Source organism: Mustela erminea, chromosome 5, assembly GCF_009829155.1.
Source record: "Mustela erminea isolate mMusErm1 chromosome 5, mMusErm1.Pri, whole genome shotgun sequence".
Classification (NCBI taxonomy): Eukaryota; Metazoa; Chordata; class Mammalia; order Carnivora; family Mustelidae; genus Mustela; species Mustela erminea.
This window is the reverse complement of record NC_045618.1, coordinates 33,481,170-33,497,274: the sequence shown is the minus strand read 5'-3', so window position 1 is coordinate 33,497,274 and position 16,105 is coordinate 33,481,170. Positions and strand designations below refer to the sequence as shown.

At 33.5% G+C, this 16,105-nt stretch overlaps 1 protein-coding gene across 10 annotated transcripts in view; it reads right to left on the bottom strand.

Moving 5' to 3' along the window:
• The window catches only part of MYO9A (myosin IXA), a 280,827-nt gene that overhangs the window by 107,644 nt on the left and 157,078 nt on the right, over nt 1-16,105 (bottom strand). For all 10 annotated transcript variants that reach the window (XM_032342543.1, XM_032342540.1, XM_032342545.1 and 7 more), the window contains 8 exons: nt 15,632-15,775; nt 13,596-13,635; nt 7,005-7,127; nt 4,992-5,072; nt 4,538-4,648; nt 3,587-3,709; nt 1,821-1,970; nt 454-773 (listed from right to left, as the gene is read on the bottom strand). In XM_032342543.1, the coding sequence (XP_032198434.1) occupies nt 454-773; nt 1,821-1,970; nt 3,587-3,709; nt 4,538-4,648; nt 4,992-5,072; nt 7,005-7,127; nt 13,596-13,635; nt 15,632-15,775 (1,092 nt within the window). The remainder of the gene's footprint in view (nt 1-453; nt 774-1,820; nt 1,971-3,586; nt 3,710-4,537; nt 4,649-4,991; nt 5,073-7,004; nt 7,128-13,595; nt 13,636-15,631; nt 15,776-16,105) is intronic.

Below are 16,105 nucleotides of genomic sequence, written 5' to 3'. Positions count from 1 at the left end.
GAGATGATATTTTAAGATTATTAATTAATTAATTAAATTATTAAGTGCATTATTTCTACTAGGATATTCTAGTCAGAACATAAATTAACTCAGAAGTAAAGCTATTTAAAAAATATCTTTAAGATAAACCTTAAAATGAAATTAAAGTTTCTAAAGGTAAAAACAACTGAATATTGCCAATTTTTAAAGATTCAACTGAATGTAAAAGTTAACTCTTAGCAGTTATAACCATAGATCATGTAGGTTTTCAATCCAATTTAATTCAATAAACATCTACTTGGCTTCTATTATAGACCACACAATGTGGGTTAGAACTGCTAGGAGTATAACAGCCTACTGGAGAAGACAAAATTATACATAACCAATTCTAATACAAGTTAGACAAGTGTTGGAGCAGAGGCATAAAATATTTGAAAAGAAAGAAGGAGTAACTATCATGGCAACAAAGATTACCTTTGTCTTGCTCTGAATCCTCTACAAATTGATTGCAAAAGGATGATTTTGTTTCTTTGTTCTTGATACCTCTTACTTTCCCTGTAGCCTTTCCATCTTGCCTGAATGCAGAGAGCAGCCATATGTCTCCGTCTGTAATATTCCTTCCATCTCTGCTGGACGATGATAGTTGCAGTCCGGAGCTCCAAATACCTCTGCCTCTCTAAGTGAGCACGCCAGGAGGCCTGGAGCAGAGTGGCTGCACTAGCCATAACTAAAACATCCTTCTGCACAGCTACACTTCTGACTTGCTTCTGATTTAGGTAATTCCTCCAGAATCGCTGTGGGGAAAACAATAAAAACTGCTGTCTTATCTTATGCCATATTTTCACAGAAAAAAAAATATTATGTCACAATTAAAGGTTAAGTGGCTAGAGTTAAATTGCACATGATTAAAATGGGGGGGAAAAAAGTTTTCCTTTTTGAGATATGCCTGGCTAAAACAACTCTTCTAGAAAATACAACCTCAATGAAGTTAATTACAGAACTTAAAATAATTTAAATTTTTTTGATGCTTTAACAAATTACATCATCTTCTCATGCTACAGTTTGCCAATATTAATGGATTTAAGGTCAACATGCACATGTTTCAAAAATTAAGATTCTAAAGATTTTCTTACATAAACAAAAAAGGTCTATGGAGGAGAACAGTTATACAAATCAATGAGAGGGAAAATAAGGCAGAAAAATACAAAATAAGATACCTATCATCCAAGATGAGTACAGAGCAACAACAATGTATATTATAACTCTCAAATATTCTCAGGAAACTACCAAACAAAAATAACTATGTTATCAAAAATTAAGGCATATAACTCCTTTGCCCCAACCATACCTTGTAAGATATTGTAGCTATAAATTTAATTTAATTTAAACTCAACTTTATCAGTATTTATCAACAGTCTATTATTATATACCTATTATTGTAATACGTAATCTGTTGGGTGAAATGAACATTTCAAAAATGAACAGGAGTGGTGCCTGGGTGGCTCTGTAGGTTAAGCATCAGACTCCTGGTTTCAGCTCAGGTCATGATTTCATGGTCATGAGATCAAGCACTGTGTCAGGCTCTGCACTCAGCAGGGAGTCTGCTTGAGACTCTCTTTCTCTGCTCTCCCTCTGCCCCTCTCCCTGTGCATTCTCTCTTTTTCTCTCTCTCTCTCAAATACATAAATAAACATGAATGTTTAAAAAAGATGAATAGGACACATTCTCATCTCTGAAGAAGTTTATATTCTTATTCAAATGTTTCACAGTAAAATTCTGATTACTAAAATAAAGGCCACATTAACTAGCAAATCTCATGGGAGGAATCCTTTGCTTCCAACCTGGATAATGATGGATGCCTGTCTCAGATGGAGAAAATGCTGCCTACACAGCAGAACCCTGAACCATCGCTGCAACAATATGATCCTGCGGAGCACCTCTTGGTGAAGCAGATCTTGTAGGTGCTGTCGTTCCTGCTCCTTTAGGAACACCTACCAAAAAGAAGAAAGATGAGGAATACAGCTTAAGAAGAAAGGAGAAATTTATTGCCATGAATCATCCTTTCTGTGGTAAGCTTCTTTAGAGAAGAATACAATAGTAGACATGAAAAGCAGTACTAACAAACATTTCTATCCATTTATCTAAAGAAGTCATTCTCAAATTAAAATAGAGACATTAAAATATAGAAGAGAAAATGGAAAAATGGACATGATTATAAAATTCCCAGTCTTAGAGATTGGGATATATTATTCCCTTGGGAAATTCTCTGCCCTCATGAGACAAGGTACCACTGAAAACGTCATTTTTCCTGTTTTCAAGGATATTAGTTAGGGTCGGGGGAGAAAAGTTGAGAAACACAGATCTTGAAGTTTGATGATAATATGAATAAACCAGTAACAATAGTCTTTTTGAAACCCAGTATGCATCAAAAGTTTCTTGCTACCCAAGGCTATTAACCAGTTTATTTACTCGTTCCTTCTATTAATAAATCTTTGGGGTATAGGATAAAGCAAATATAACTTAGATATAGACCCTCTGGAAATACGATTTGCACTTTACCCTTAAAAGCAGGTGGAAAGAAATAACTGTATATAAGGTATATTATATAAGGTATATTAACTGAATATTAAGGTATACAGTGGGTTATTTTGATATATGTATCCACTGTAATTATCACAAACTAATTAACATACCCATCACCTTCCATGTCTGTCAAAAATTTTAAACTATTTTAAAAAAAGAAGAGATAGATATTAGATACACACACACAAAAAAACCCCATAAACTGTAAGGGCAAAAGACAGAGGTTTCTACCTGAGCAAAACAAGGAGCTGGAAATAATAACAAATGTACATGTTCAGGGCAGCACAGACAGGGTCAACAGAACAATCAGTCTTCATAAAGAAGATAGTAAATGGTATGAAGTCATGATATGGAGGTTCTTGAAGAGAGAGATGTTTGAATTTAATGGGGAGGTTATCATGGGATTAGTATTAAGCAGGAAGCCAACATAAAAGAAGGAGGTATATTAAGATTATGATTTTGATACTATGGGTAGAATGAGGTAAATGGAATGACAAAGACTGAAATCGGATGAGGGATCTGTTTACTGTAAAAGAAATAGAAGTGAGAGCTAAGGAACAAACTAAAATGCAAGTAGTAGGAATGAAGAAAAAGGGAGAGATACTCTGAGAATCATTTGTGAGGAAAAAAAGAAAAAGAACTTTGTAAAAGGATTAAAGTGAAGGCTAGGACAAATCTCATAACCTAGAAGAAGGATGACAGAGATAAAAGGCAGTTGATAAATTAAGGACAGTGGGAAAATCTGGGTAAGGTCACTGAGCAAGTTGAGTTGAAGATTTCAGTAGAATACCTGGGAGGAGATTGTTTTTAGGCAGTTAAAACTATGGGCAGAACTGGAGCACTGGCCAGAAGCTCTTTGGTTGATACGAACGATATTAAGTAAAAATCTTGGTCTAATCAATTTCCCATAATGATTCTGGTACACTAACTTTTTCGTAAATATTCTCATGGGGAAAGATTGCCATTATTATTTTAATATAAAAATGTACCCAAATTTGATAAGGACTGTATATATTATATTTACCATGGATTTTCCAACTTGGTAATTATCCGAATTAAGATTTATTTTCCTGAAGAAATCCTGAATGTTAAATTTGGATGGAATAATATTTCGGGGAAGAAGTACATGGAAGTGGCTCACAAAATCCTGAAAAATGAAAAGAAAAATGTTGTAAAATCACAAGAAAATTGTATGTAAACATGGTCCTAAAGCAGCTAATTGTCCTTTTATTGATCCTTTCCTCATCTTTTAAACAGACTAAAACCAAGAAATTACTTCTTAATTTAAAAAATTACAGTTAATTTATAAAATGGCGGTGGGGGGTGGAGAGAAGATAGTGAATTCTACATATTTTGTTATGAAAGGGGAATTGAAGAAGAAAAAAGCAGAAACTAATGGTCCCTTTTGAGAAAGCTAAATTAATAACTGAAATATTTAGCAGAAAAATATGCAAAGGTGTCAGAGTATAACTGAGAACAAAGCTTTCCCTCCCAGAAACAGCAAAGAACCTGCTCAGCTGCTGAAAATCTTCACCATAATTTCTATATACAACAGTTAATGAGAGTAACTATAAGCCTTGTTGGCAGCTTACCATGAAAGAAAATTTTGCTGAGGTAACTCTGCAGAAAACTAAATGGAATCTTTTGAACTAGACAGTTCTGATTGAACTATTTCAATTATTGGAGTAATCAGTAGGAAGAACTACTGTGTTATGAGTAAACTTAGTACTGGCAAAATTCAGATAAAATGAGAATAGCCAGGAACCGGATTTTATCACAACACAAGTTTAATATGATTGCTGCCATTCAATGGAAGTGAGTACTCTCTATCCCTCTTCAATTCTGTATACAAAAGATGGAATGCAAATGAAGAAATAGGAGAAATAAACAAGTGAGTCCCAAATAAAAAATAAGCAAGACACAGGAATAACTTACTTAAGTGTATATAATTTAAATATCACTATAAAAGCATAACCTGGAAAGAATATTTGCAGCTGTATCCGGATTGGCGAATTCGAACTGTCTCCAGCATTCCAGTGTACCGAAGCTGTCGAAGCACCAAGGCATCATTGAATCTTAATGGCAGCTAAAACAAAACAAATGGAAAAAAGATTAACTCATATAAAGACAGCTCCAAATTAATGTTTCTCTAGTAACTATGGTTAACTTTCATAGAATTATTTTTTATGATGGAATTTCATAACATATTTGCTTCTCAGATTTTTAGGAAACACTAAATCAAGCCCATATACATACCAAAAAGACAGGTAAGTACAAAAATTAGAAGGGCACCTACAGAAAATGCAGAACACTGTTTTCATTTAAAAGATTATATATAGCTCTTCCCTTTACTTACTCTCCTTAAAAAAATGTAAAACCTGATTTGAAGTAAGTGGAGCTAGAAGCTCTGATTTACAGGACATTTTTACCTTTTCAGCATTAGAGCGAATGCATTTTACAAAATAGGGTTCTGCTTGACCAAGTGTCTCCATCAGCTTGCTTAATGAGGCCTGCAATACAGAGCAACGTATTAAGCATTTTCTCCCATTTCAAACTGGCAGAAAATAATTTACAAATACAAACAATAATGTTGGCAAGCTATGCTGAAACAATGGTATACACAGAAAGAGCTTTCTTTCTCAAGAGAATTGTGTATACTTCCATACTGATTAAATTAAGGAGAAGGATGGTAGTTTAATCATAGAGCTGATATTTTGGCAACAGTATAAATTGCAGATATATTACAGAATAATATAAGTCTAGAATAAATTTTTCACTTTTCTTCACATTTCATGAAACCATTTACTCAAATTCATGTGTTCCTAAAACAACTTTGAAAATCTCTAGTAGGGTATCCACTAGCTATTAGTCCCCCACTTTCAGTGTTCATTCTAGTGATGTCCCCTCTTTCATTCCTGATACTGATAATTTGTACTTTACCTCTTTTTTTTCCTGATTAATCTAGCTAGAGGTTTATAACTTTTTTTTTTATCTTATCAAAGAACCAACTTTTTGGTTTTGTATTTTTCCTCTATTATTTTTGTTTTCAATTTCACTGATTTCTGTTTTTTGTCTTTATCATTTCATTCCATCTGCTTGCTTTGGAATTAGTTATATGTTTTTCTTTTGCTAGTTTCCTAAGAGAGAAGCTTATGTTATTGATTTGAGATATTTTTCCTTTCATTAAAAGCATTTAATGTTATCAATGAACCTTGGAGCACTGCTTTAGCTACACTGCACAAACTTTGATATTTCACTTTCATTTAAAATATTTTAAAAATCTCTTTGACTCATGTATTATTTAGATGTCTGCCTTTTATTTTCCAAATATCTGGGGATTATTATTTTTCCTTTATTGATTTCTGGTTTAAATCCACGTTATGGTCAGATAACATATTTTGTTTTTTAGTATTCCATTTATCTATTGGCTTCTCTGTTATATTTCTTTGTAGTATTTTTTAGTGGCTGCTCTACGGATTATAATATGGAAACTTAACTTGTCACAGTCTACTCAGAGTTAGTATTTTATGACTTCAAGTAAAACTTAGAAGCCTTATAAGCATACAGATTCCTATTATTACTGTCATATATATTATAGCAATATAAAATTTTTTTTTACTTTTAAGTGCTCTTTTTTTTCCTCAGAAATGTTTATTGTAGTATAAAATACATAAAATAAAACGCTTAAATCACAAGTATACAGTTTGACAGATTTTCACAAAAGGAACACATTCTTGTATCCAAAGCCCAACTCAATAAACAAAATATTAGCAGAACCTCCTGCTGCTATAAACGAACTATCTTTGAAAAAATAATCCTTTTTAGATATCTTTTCCTCTTATTATAAGGCTAATATATAATTATTATAGAAAACTTAAGACATAGATATATGTTCAAAGAATAAAATTCAGCTTGACAATTATATAATTGTTATTTGACTTATTATGATCACATTTATTGCCAAATGCCCAGTCACAATAAAAGGAAATGGATTTCTATGCATATAAAACTAAAATAAAACCAGAAAATACCAGCAATCCCATTTAGTTAAATATAAATGGGAAAATGAAGTTTAAAATGTATATAGAAAAAAAAATACACATTATGTTAACAGTGACTGTATCTGGGCAGTAGGGCTTAAAGGCAGGTTTTATTTATAGTATCGGTTTTCTGCTGCCTGTCTCCTCACACTGAAAACAATGAAGTACTCTCTGGGATATCCACCACCCACACATAAAGGGATGAAAAAGAGAGACAGCTGACTTTTCCACCCCTGTTACTTCTCTCCAAAATGACCACTATAATATGGCTTTTAAGTCATATGTATCATCTTCCATTCAGGTATCTTGCAGATGATCTTGACTTTTCAATGTCATTCTGAATGAAATAGAGTCCTCTAAAGAAAGCCCTTTTTTAAATAAAAAGGTAAAATAAGAAATAACCTGAAACTGGGCACTGATACTGGGAGGCTTTTTCTTCTTGTGCAAATGAAGAAGAGACTTGGTGATGCGATCCTGTAGCGTCAGTCTTGTCAGGTGCTTTAAAGAATTTACCTCTAGCAAGTGCTAAAAAGAAGCAAGAAAAATCATATTCCTCACATAAATTAATCAAAGAACAGGAAAAACAAAGTTATAATCCAGTTTTCATTATCACCTATGTATAATGACTATGGTGAATATGAGAGACTGGATATTCAACATCCATCCATCTTCCTCCTGTTTTCCTGCAGAAGCTTTCCAACTAAAAAGAAAACTGCATTTCTCAAATTCTCTTACATCTGGGCTCCAGGTGCAATTTAAGCTTATCATTTAAAATCCCACATGTGAAACTAGAAAGATATAACTGAACCAGAGACTTTGATTATGAGCTTCTGTTTCTTCTGACAAGCAGGCACATCAAAGGACTTTAGCTTTTTTGAGATCCCAAAGTCCAGGTACTACCTTTATGAGTTGAGAGGCAGAGTACAGAGAATTTGTGTTGTCACTGAAACTCTAGGTAAATGCACCTTAGCCCTGGAGCCAATAGTTGTAGCTGCTCCTTTCTGATTTCTGGATCATACTACAGGTAATGTGTGCCTGAAAGCAGCAGCTAGAATGGCAGTTTCTTACTTTCCTAGCTGATTACAGCAGGAGTCAGTTCTGCACTACACTTAGAAACTCCAAGACTTCTAATGATTTTGTAAGTGCCTCTTTGAATTAAGTCCTTTTCTACTTAAAAATATCCATAGTTGGGGCGCCTCGTGGCTCAGAGGGTTAAGCCTCTGCCTTTGGCTCGGGTCATGATCCCAGTGTCCTGGGATCGAGCCCTGCATCGGGCTCTCTGCTCGGCGAGAAGCCTGCTTCCCCCTTTCTCTCTGCCTGCCTCTCTGCCTACTTGTGATCTCTCTCTCTCTGTGTCAAATAAATAAATAAAATCTTTAAAAAAAAAAATCCACAGTTACTATTATTATCTGTAACTGAATCCTGATTCACAGAGACAATAAATTAAATTCAATCCAAAGGCTACACACATTAACTAGAAATATACAGAGAAAAACAAAACAAAACATCAACCCTATCAACCATAATCCCGATATACTAATTACTAATCTTACAATAATAAAATAGGAGTTATACATAAAGCAACTAAAGAATATAAAATAGGGGGACGCCCGGGTGGCTCAGTTGGTTGAACAGCTGCCTTCGGCTCAGGTCATGATCCCAGCGTCCTGGGATCGAGTCCCACATCGGGCTCCTTGCTCGGCAGGGAGCCTGCTTCTCCCTCTGCCTCTGCCTGCCATTCTGTCTGCCTGTGCTCGCTCTCTCCCCCTCTCTCTCTCTGATAAATAAATAAAATCTTAAAAAAAAAAAGAATATAAAATAGGACATTAATGAAGTATTTGAGAGCTTTTGTAGCCATTCACAATTTTTAAAATCATACTATATTTATGGCAGTGAGTCTGGCCATGGAAAGAATGTATCTGTACGTATGTACAACTATATAAGGTTATTCAAAAAGTACTAAAAATTTTATTGTATGAGAAGCACAGAACTGAGTTAAAAACATGACAAATTTAAGTCTAAAAAATATTAATTCTGACAATATAAACACTTAAAAATATAAATCTTCAAGTGGCAACAAGTATAATACATATTTTAACAAATGCAACTAAATAAAATTTTTCCAACAATGACAAATACTTATTATCAATACAGAAGAACTATAAAAATTCCTTTAAGAACTCATCCCACAATTATAAATGAACAAAAGACCTGAAACAGCTGATTCTCAAATAAAGCACAAATGACAAATAACATAATGACAGTCATTCAACCTGACTTATAATCAAAGAAAAGAACATTTCTTTTGAAGAGAGTTTCTGGGGCACCTGGGTGGCTCAGTTGGTTAAATATCTGCTTTCAGCTCAGATTCTGATCTCAGAGAGATCAAGGCCTGCCATTGGGGCTCCCTGCTCTGTGGAGAACCTGTGCTTCTCCCTCTCTCCCTACCCCTCACCCCAGCTTATTCTTGCTTTCTCACGTTCAAATAAATAAAACCTTTAAAAAAAAAAACAGATTTTCTTAAAAAAAAAAAAAAAAAAAAGAATAGAATTTCTGCATATCAGATTGGCAACATAACAAAGACTAACAAAATCTAGTATTTGCGAGATTGTGAACAAATAAACATAATTATGCACTGTTCTTAGGAATATAAATCAGTATAACTTTCCCAATAAACAATTTCACTTATAGGTATTTAAGGAGATTATCAAAGAAGATCTGAAAGTTATTTCTGACAATGTACTTCAAAAAACAGTGAAAAACAAGAGATATACAATTATATAGAATTATTTTCATAAAGTCTTCTTTAGCCACACAACTAAAGACTACACAGTTCATAAATATACTGTTACCTGAATTTACTGACATGGAAAAATATTTGCAACTACTCTGACAAAATACCATATAATCAGGAACAAGACAAGGATATCCACTGCTTTCCTCTTGTCATTTTTATTCAACATAGTACTGAAGTCCTAGCCCCAGCAATCAGACAACAAAAACAAAAATATAAGAGGCAGCCATGTTGGTCAAGAGGAAGTTAAACTGATACTGTTAGCAAATGACATAATATTATACATAAAAAACTCTAAAGGCTGACACAAAACTATTAGAAATAATAAATGAATGCAGTGGTTACAGAATACAAAATTAATATCAAAAATCTGTTGTTTCTATACACTAATAATGAATAGCAGAAAGAGAAATTAAGAAAACAGTTCCATTTGCAATTGCACCAAATAGATTAAAATACCTTTGAATAAACTTAATCAAGAAGGTTAAAGACCTGTACTATGAAAACTAAAATACACTGATGAAAGAAACTAAAGATGACAAATAAATGGAAACATATTCCATGCTCAAGGATTGGAAGAGTTAATATTTGTTAGAATGCCCATACTACCCAAAGCAATCTATAGATTCAATGCAATCCCTATCAAAATACCAAAAGCATTTTTCACATAAGTAGAAAAATAATCTTACAATTGGTAAGGAACCACAAAAGGCCCTGAAGAGCCAAAGCAACTTGAAAAATGAAGAACAAAACTAGAGGTATCAAAATCCCAGATTTCAAGATATACTACCAAGCTATATTAATCGAAACTATGGTACTGGCACCAAAACAGACATAAAGTCAACGGAACAGAATACAGAGCCCAGAAATAAACCTATGCTTACATGATCAATCTGTGACAAAGAAGACAAGAATATACAAAGACCTCTTCAATAAAAGGTATTGGGAAAATTGAACAGCTACATGCAAAAGAATGAAACTGGACCACTTTCTCATACCATACTCAAAAGTATGATACTCAAATTTGGATTAAAGATCTAAATGTGAGACCCGAAACCATAAAAACCCTAGAAAAAAACATAAGCAGTAATCCCTTTGAACATCAGCCTTAGCAACATTTTTCTAGATATGTCTCCTTAGGTAAGGGAAACAAAAGCAAAAATAAATACTAGAACTACATCAAAATAAAAAGCCTTTGCACGGTAAAGGAAACCATCAACCAAATGAAAAGGCAACAAAATAAATGGGAGAAGGTATCTGCAAATTATATAACCAATAAGGGGTTAATAAAAATGAAGCAAATAAGAAATGGGCAGAGAACCAAAGAGATATTTTCCAAAGAAGACCTATAGATGGTCAATAGACACAGGAAGAAATGCTCAAAATCACTCATTATCAAGGAAATACAAATCAAAACCACAGTGAGATAGCACCTTATACCTATCAGAATAGCTAGCATCAGAAAGATAAGAAATAACAAGTGTTAGTGAGTATGTGGAGAAAAGGAAACCCTCATGCACTATTGGTGGACCCTAAATTGGTACAGGCACTATGAAAAATAGTATGCAGGTTCCTCAAAAAATTAAAAATAGAAATACCGTACGATTCAGTAATTCCACTACTCAGTATTTACCCAAAGAAAACGAAAACACTAATTCAGACATATACACACCCCTACGTTTATTGCAACATTATTTACAACAGCCAAGATATGGAAGCAATTCAACAGTCAATCAACAAATGAATGGATGAAGAAGAGGTAAGGTGTATGTATTCAAACACACACATATACACAATAGGGCTATTACTCAGCCATAAAAAAGAATGAGATCTAGGCATCTGTGACAACATGGATAGATCAAGAGGGTATTATGCTAAGTGAAGTAAGACAGAGAAAGACAAATACCATATGATTTCACTTATATGTGAAATCCAGAAAACAAAATGAATGAACAGACTCATACAGAAAAAAAGTAAGTGTTTCCAGAGGGAAGGGGTGAAATAGAGGGGATTAAGAAATACAAACTTCTAGTTATAAAATAAAAAAGTGACAAAGATGAAAAGTACAGCATAGGGAATATAGTCAGTAACGTTATAATAACGTTGTTGGTGACAGGTGGTGAGCACTGAGTAACGAAGAGAATCAATGAATCAACATGTTGTAAACCTGAAACTAGTACAACACTGTATATAAATTATATGTCAATAAAAATAAATAGAGAAATAGAAGAGATTCCTGTGACTGATAACTGAATAGAATTTTTTATTTCAGGTGTAGCCAACATGAATATTTTTAAACCATATGAAGTTTAAAGAGAAGTTATTCATTTGAGGAGAGTACAAAGAATGGTAGAAATAGCTAGACCCAGTGGCATTCAAAATACTAAAAGGCCAATTTTGGAAAGAGCCCAAATGTCCACCAACTGATGAATGGATTAAAAAAAATGCGATATATATATATATATATATATATATATATATATATACACACACACACACACATATATATATATATAGTGTGTGTGTGTATATACACACACACATAATGATATTACTCAGCCATCAAAAAGAATGAAATCTTGCCATATGCAACAACATGGATAGAGCTAGAATGAAATAAGTCAGAGAAAGACAAATACCATACAATTTCACTCATGTGTAATTTAAGAAACAAAACGGTGTAGGGAAGAAGAAAAAGGAGGGGGGAGGCAAACCATAAGAGACTATTAACTATAGAGAATAAAATGAGGATTGATGGAGGGAGGTGAGTGGAGGATAGGTATTAAGGAGGGCACTTGTGATGAGCGTGGGGTGTTCTATGTAAGTGATGAACCCCTAATTTCTACCCCTGAAAACAGTATTACACTGCATGTTAACTAACTAGAATTTAAATAAAAACTTGAAACAAAAACAAAAGACTAAAGAGACAGTGAAGGAAAAAGAGACACAAATGATGATAAAGCGGCATCCTTTTTCTTTACATAAAATCTTTTCATGACAAGAGTATAATTACAAACCACGTAACATAAACTTTCTTTGTGCTTCATGGTTTAAAACAGTATCTGCTGGGCACCTGGGTGGCTCAGTTGGTTGAGCATCTGCCTTCAGCTCAGGTCACGGTCCCGGGTCCTGGGATCGAGTCCTGCATTAGGCTACTGATTCTTCCCTCTGACCCTCCCCCCTCTCATGCTCTCTCTCTTTCATTCTCTCTCTCAAATAAATAAATAAAAATTAAAAAAAAAATATCTACCACTACCAGAAACCACATAAGCAGTGCATTATATTTCTTTGGAAACCTAAGAGGCTTTAAGTAGAATAAATAATAATCTCATATTTTTTTGTTTGTTTTTTAAACTAGAGAATCGTGAGAATAAACAGTTCTTTCTCAGTTTTGTTTTTAAATTTTGGAATTCATCAAAAAAGGTGACAAGTGACAGATTTCCTTCTTTGGGATGGTACAAGAGAAAGAAACAGATTTTTCTTCCTTTAGTAAACTCAATACTTTCGGAATGCCATCTAAAAATCTACTATGTAGCTCATGGTAGGAAAATTAAAACCATGGGCCAAATCTTACCCACTGTTTTTATATGGTTGAAAAAAACCACTAAAGTAATATTTAATGACATGTGATAAATTATGTGAAATTCAAATTTCAATGACCAAAAATAAAGATTTACTGGAATATAGTCACATTTACTCAGTTACATATTGTCTATAGCTGCATTTGTGCTACAATAGCACAGTTAAGTAGTTAACAAAGACTAGAGTTCTGTGAGCTTATCTGGACCTTTACAGAAAAACTTGGCTGACTAGTGCTAAATGATAGTAAGTTAGATAAGTACTAATTAGAAATTATTTAAAATCAGGTAAAATTCAAAATTTGACCTTAACCTGGCTTAAGGATACAAGAAAAGGTGTAAAGGTACAATTACTCAACAAAAATTAATATTTATAATTCAGATGCTTTCAAACACTAGAATATGAGATATATCACAAATATTTACCTGAACCACTAAACCTAGCCATTCCCTAACAGCCAGTGTTATTTCTAAAATGAATCTAACTAATTACACAAAATTAATCCCTATCTTGGGTACAAATAAGGTATTGCTTATATTTGATTATTTATAAAGACTGTTTGCATGAGGAATAAAAAATTAAATAGGCACAAAGAGAAAAAAGTTTTTCATAATACTCACCTTTGGAAGGCCAGGCTTGGACTTGAAATTTTTGTTTCTCCTATACAGATAAATCATTACATTTGAAAAATAAGAAACTATTAGAAAAAATGACTGTACACATGAATAATTTCCAGTCTCTACTAAAATAATATATTATATATCCATTTCCAAGATATAGGTCCTTTATATGAACACACTGACTGATTCAACTAAGCAGCACCTTTGGTAATGAAAAATAAGCAAGGAAAAGAGAACAAGAAAAGAAATGCCTGCTCTGTGATACTGGTATAAACAGATTTAAGCCTGATAATCAGTAATGTAATGTTGTACATTCAAAACTAAAATTCTGTCTTCTTTTGGACATTAATAAAGTTCCATTTTCTTATATCTATAGAGACTTTGTTTCTGTCATTTTAAGACTTTATTTTTTGAAGAATATATATATTATTTATTTATTTGACAGACAGAGATCACAAGTAGGCAGAGAGGCAGGTAGAGGGGGACGGGGAAGCAGGCTCCCTGCTGAGCAGAGAGCCCGATGTGGGGCTCGATCCCAGGACCCTGGGATCATGACAGGAGCTGAAGGCAGAGGTTTTAACCCACTGAGCCACCCAGGCGCCCCCATTTTAAGACTTTAAATAGATGCCTAATTTCATGGATTTTTATAATTTACTTTTTTAAAAAAAAAAAACTTATGACTTTCCCCTTTTAGAAATCAAAAATTCTTGGGACACCTCAGTGGCTCAGCTGGTTAAGTGTCTGCCTTTGGCTCAGGTCATGATTCCAAGGTGCTGGGATCAGGCCCACATCGGGCTCCCTGCTCAGCAGAGAATCTGCTTCTCTCTCTGCCTGCCACTCCCACTGCTTGTGCAATCTCTCTCTAACAAATAAATAAAATCTTTTTAAAAAACTGAAAATTCTCTTTTTTCCTTCTTTATAATTCAATATTATATTTACATCAAGATTTTTTTTTAACAGATAAAGAAAAGAAAAGAAATAATGCCCAAGGCTTACGAACATGAACTGGGGAGTCAGAAAGGCCTGAGCTTGAATCTAAACTCTACCTAAATCTAAATCCCACTTGGGTAGAATTTTTAACTTCTCTAAGTCTCAGTTTCATCAATGTGATAATGGAAAATAATGTAGAATGTAATAATGTAAAATGAGGATGATAATACCACCAACCTCTTAAAATTGTTTTGAGGATTAAATGAGTTAATTTACAGGTCTGTAGTATAGCAAGACTTAAACTGATAGCACTGATAAGCATTGACTTAGGGATTAAAGAATCCAATTTAGTCATACATCTATCTAGCTAGTGGCCCAAAAATATTGTCTGAAATATGTGGATACAGGGAGCTAATAACTTTTTACTGGTCCACCCTGCATAGTTATATTTATGTCTTCAAACCAATCTTATACTCAGGTAATGAGGAATGGCAGGCTGGATAAAGGTAATGTATCACTATACATGCTCCCAGTCACCATTTTTTTTTCATGGTTCTTTCTAGTTTATTGTTTGGTAGAAAGACAGGCTCTTGAATTTTATATAAACATCTCACAAAGTGCTTCTTCTAAGTTACAAAAAGTCAAAGCCAATTTTTTTTGAGATGGTGCCCTAAATCTGACATTCAAGTCATCATAATAGAAACAAGGCTATTGTACCTAACATTCTGGAAGGCCCAGTCACCACTTTATACAGGATTTTACTGCCCAGTTTCTTAGGATTATCTAAGGGACATTTGTGGTTCAAGACTGGGAATCCTAAAAGGAGCTAAAAGTTTTTTTCTCTATTTGGAGGTAGGGTCTGTCAAAGAATAATAATCATCTCCATGAGTATATCCAACCATGATTCTCCTAGTCAGATGTAAACAAACAAACCACCCACCAGCTTCTTAATGCATGAAATTCATGGCTTTAAATACAACTTTTGGTTCATTTGTTTTGCTCAAAATTCTACTCATGAAAATGATTCACCATTATCCCTCTTATTTTTCAGCCAGAAATTATAAACTAATCATAAAAAGCAATCCACATTTCTGATCAATACTAACATGAGAATTCCATGGGCTCTCTCCAAGAGTTTGCTGCTAGCTGAATTAGCAAATATCCCATCTTTATCAAGCAAAGAGGTGCTACTCGATAGTCTGCTCTGACGAATCCCAGTTCTGCCATTCCATGCAATATCAAATGTATCTCTGTAAAAATCAAATAAGTACAATTTGCTTTAGTTAACTGAGACATATCTAACATTCTCCAAATTGCTTAAATAAGTAAAACCTGAAACTTTAAACAACTAAAGACAAAATTTAGGAAAAAGCTAAACCAGCATAAAATTATATTACAACAGAGATTACCAATCAATTTGAACTAACCTTTTCTATGGATTCTGGTACATTCTAATACAAATGTATATGTAGATGAGCATATAATACAGCTAATATCTTTGAATCTATTAAATTATTTACAATAAGTAAGTAATATAAGGTATTATACATAATGTGATGTTTTTTGTCTTTGTTAGATTT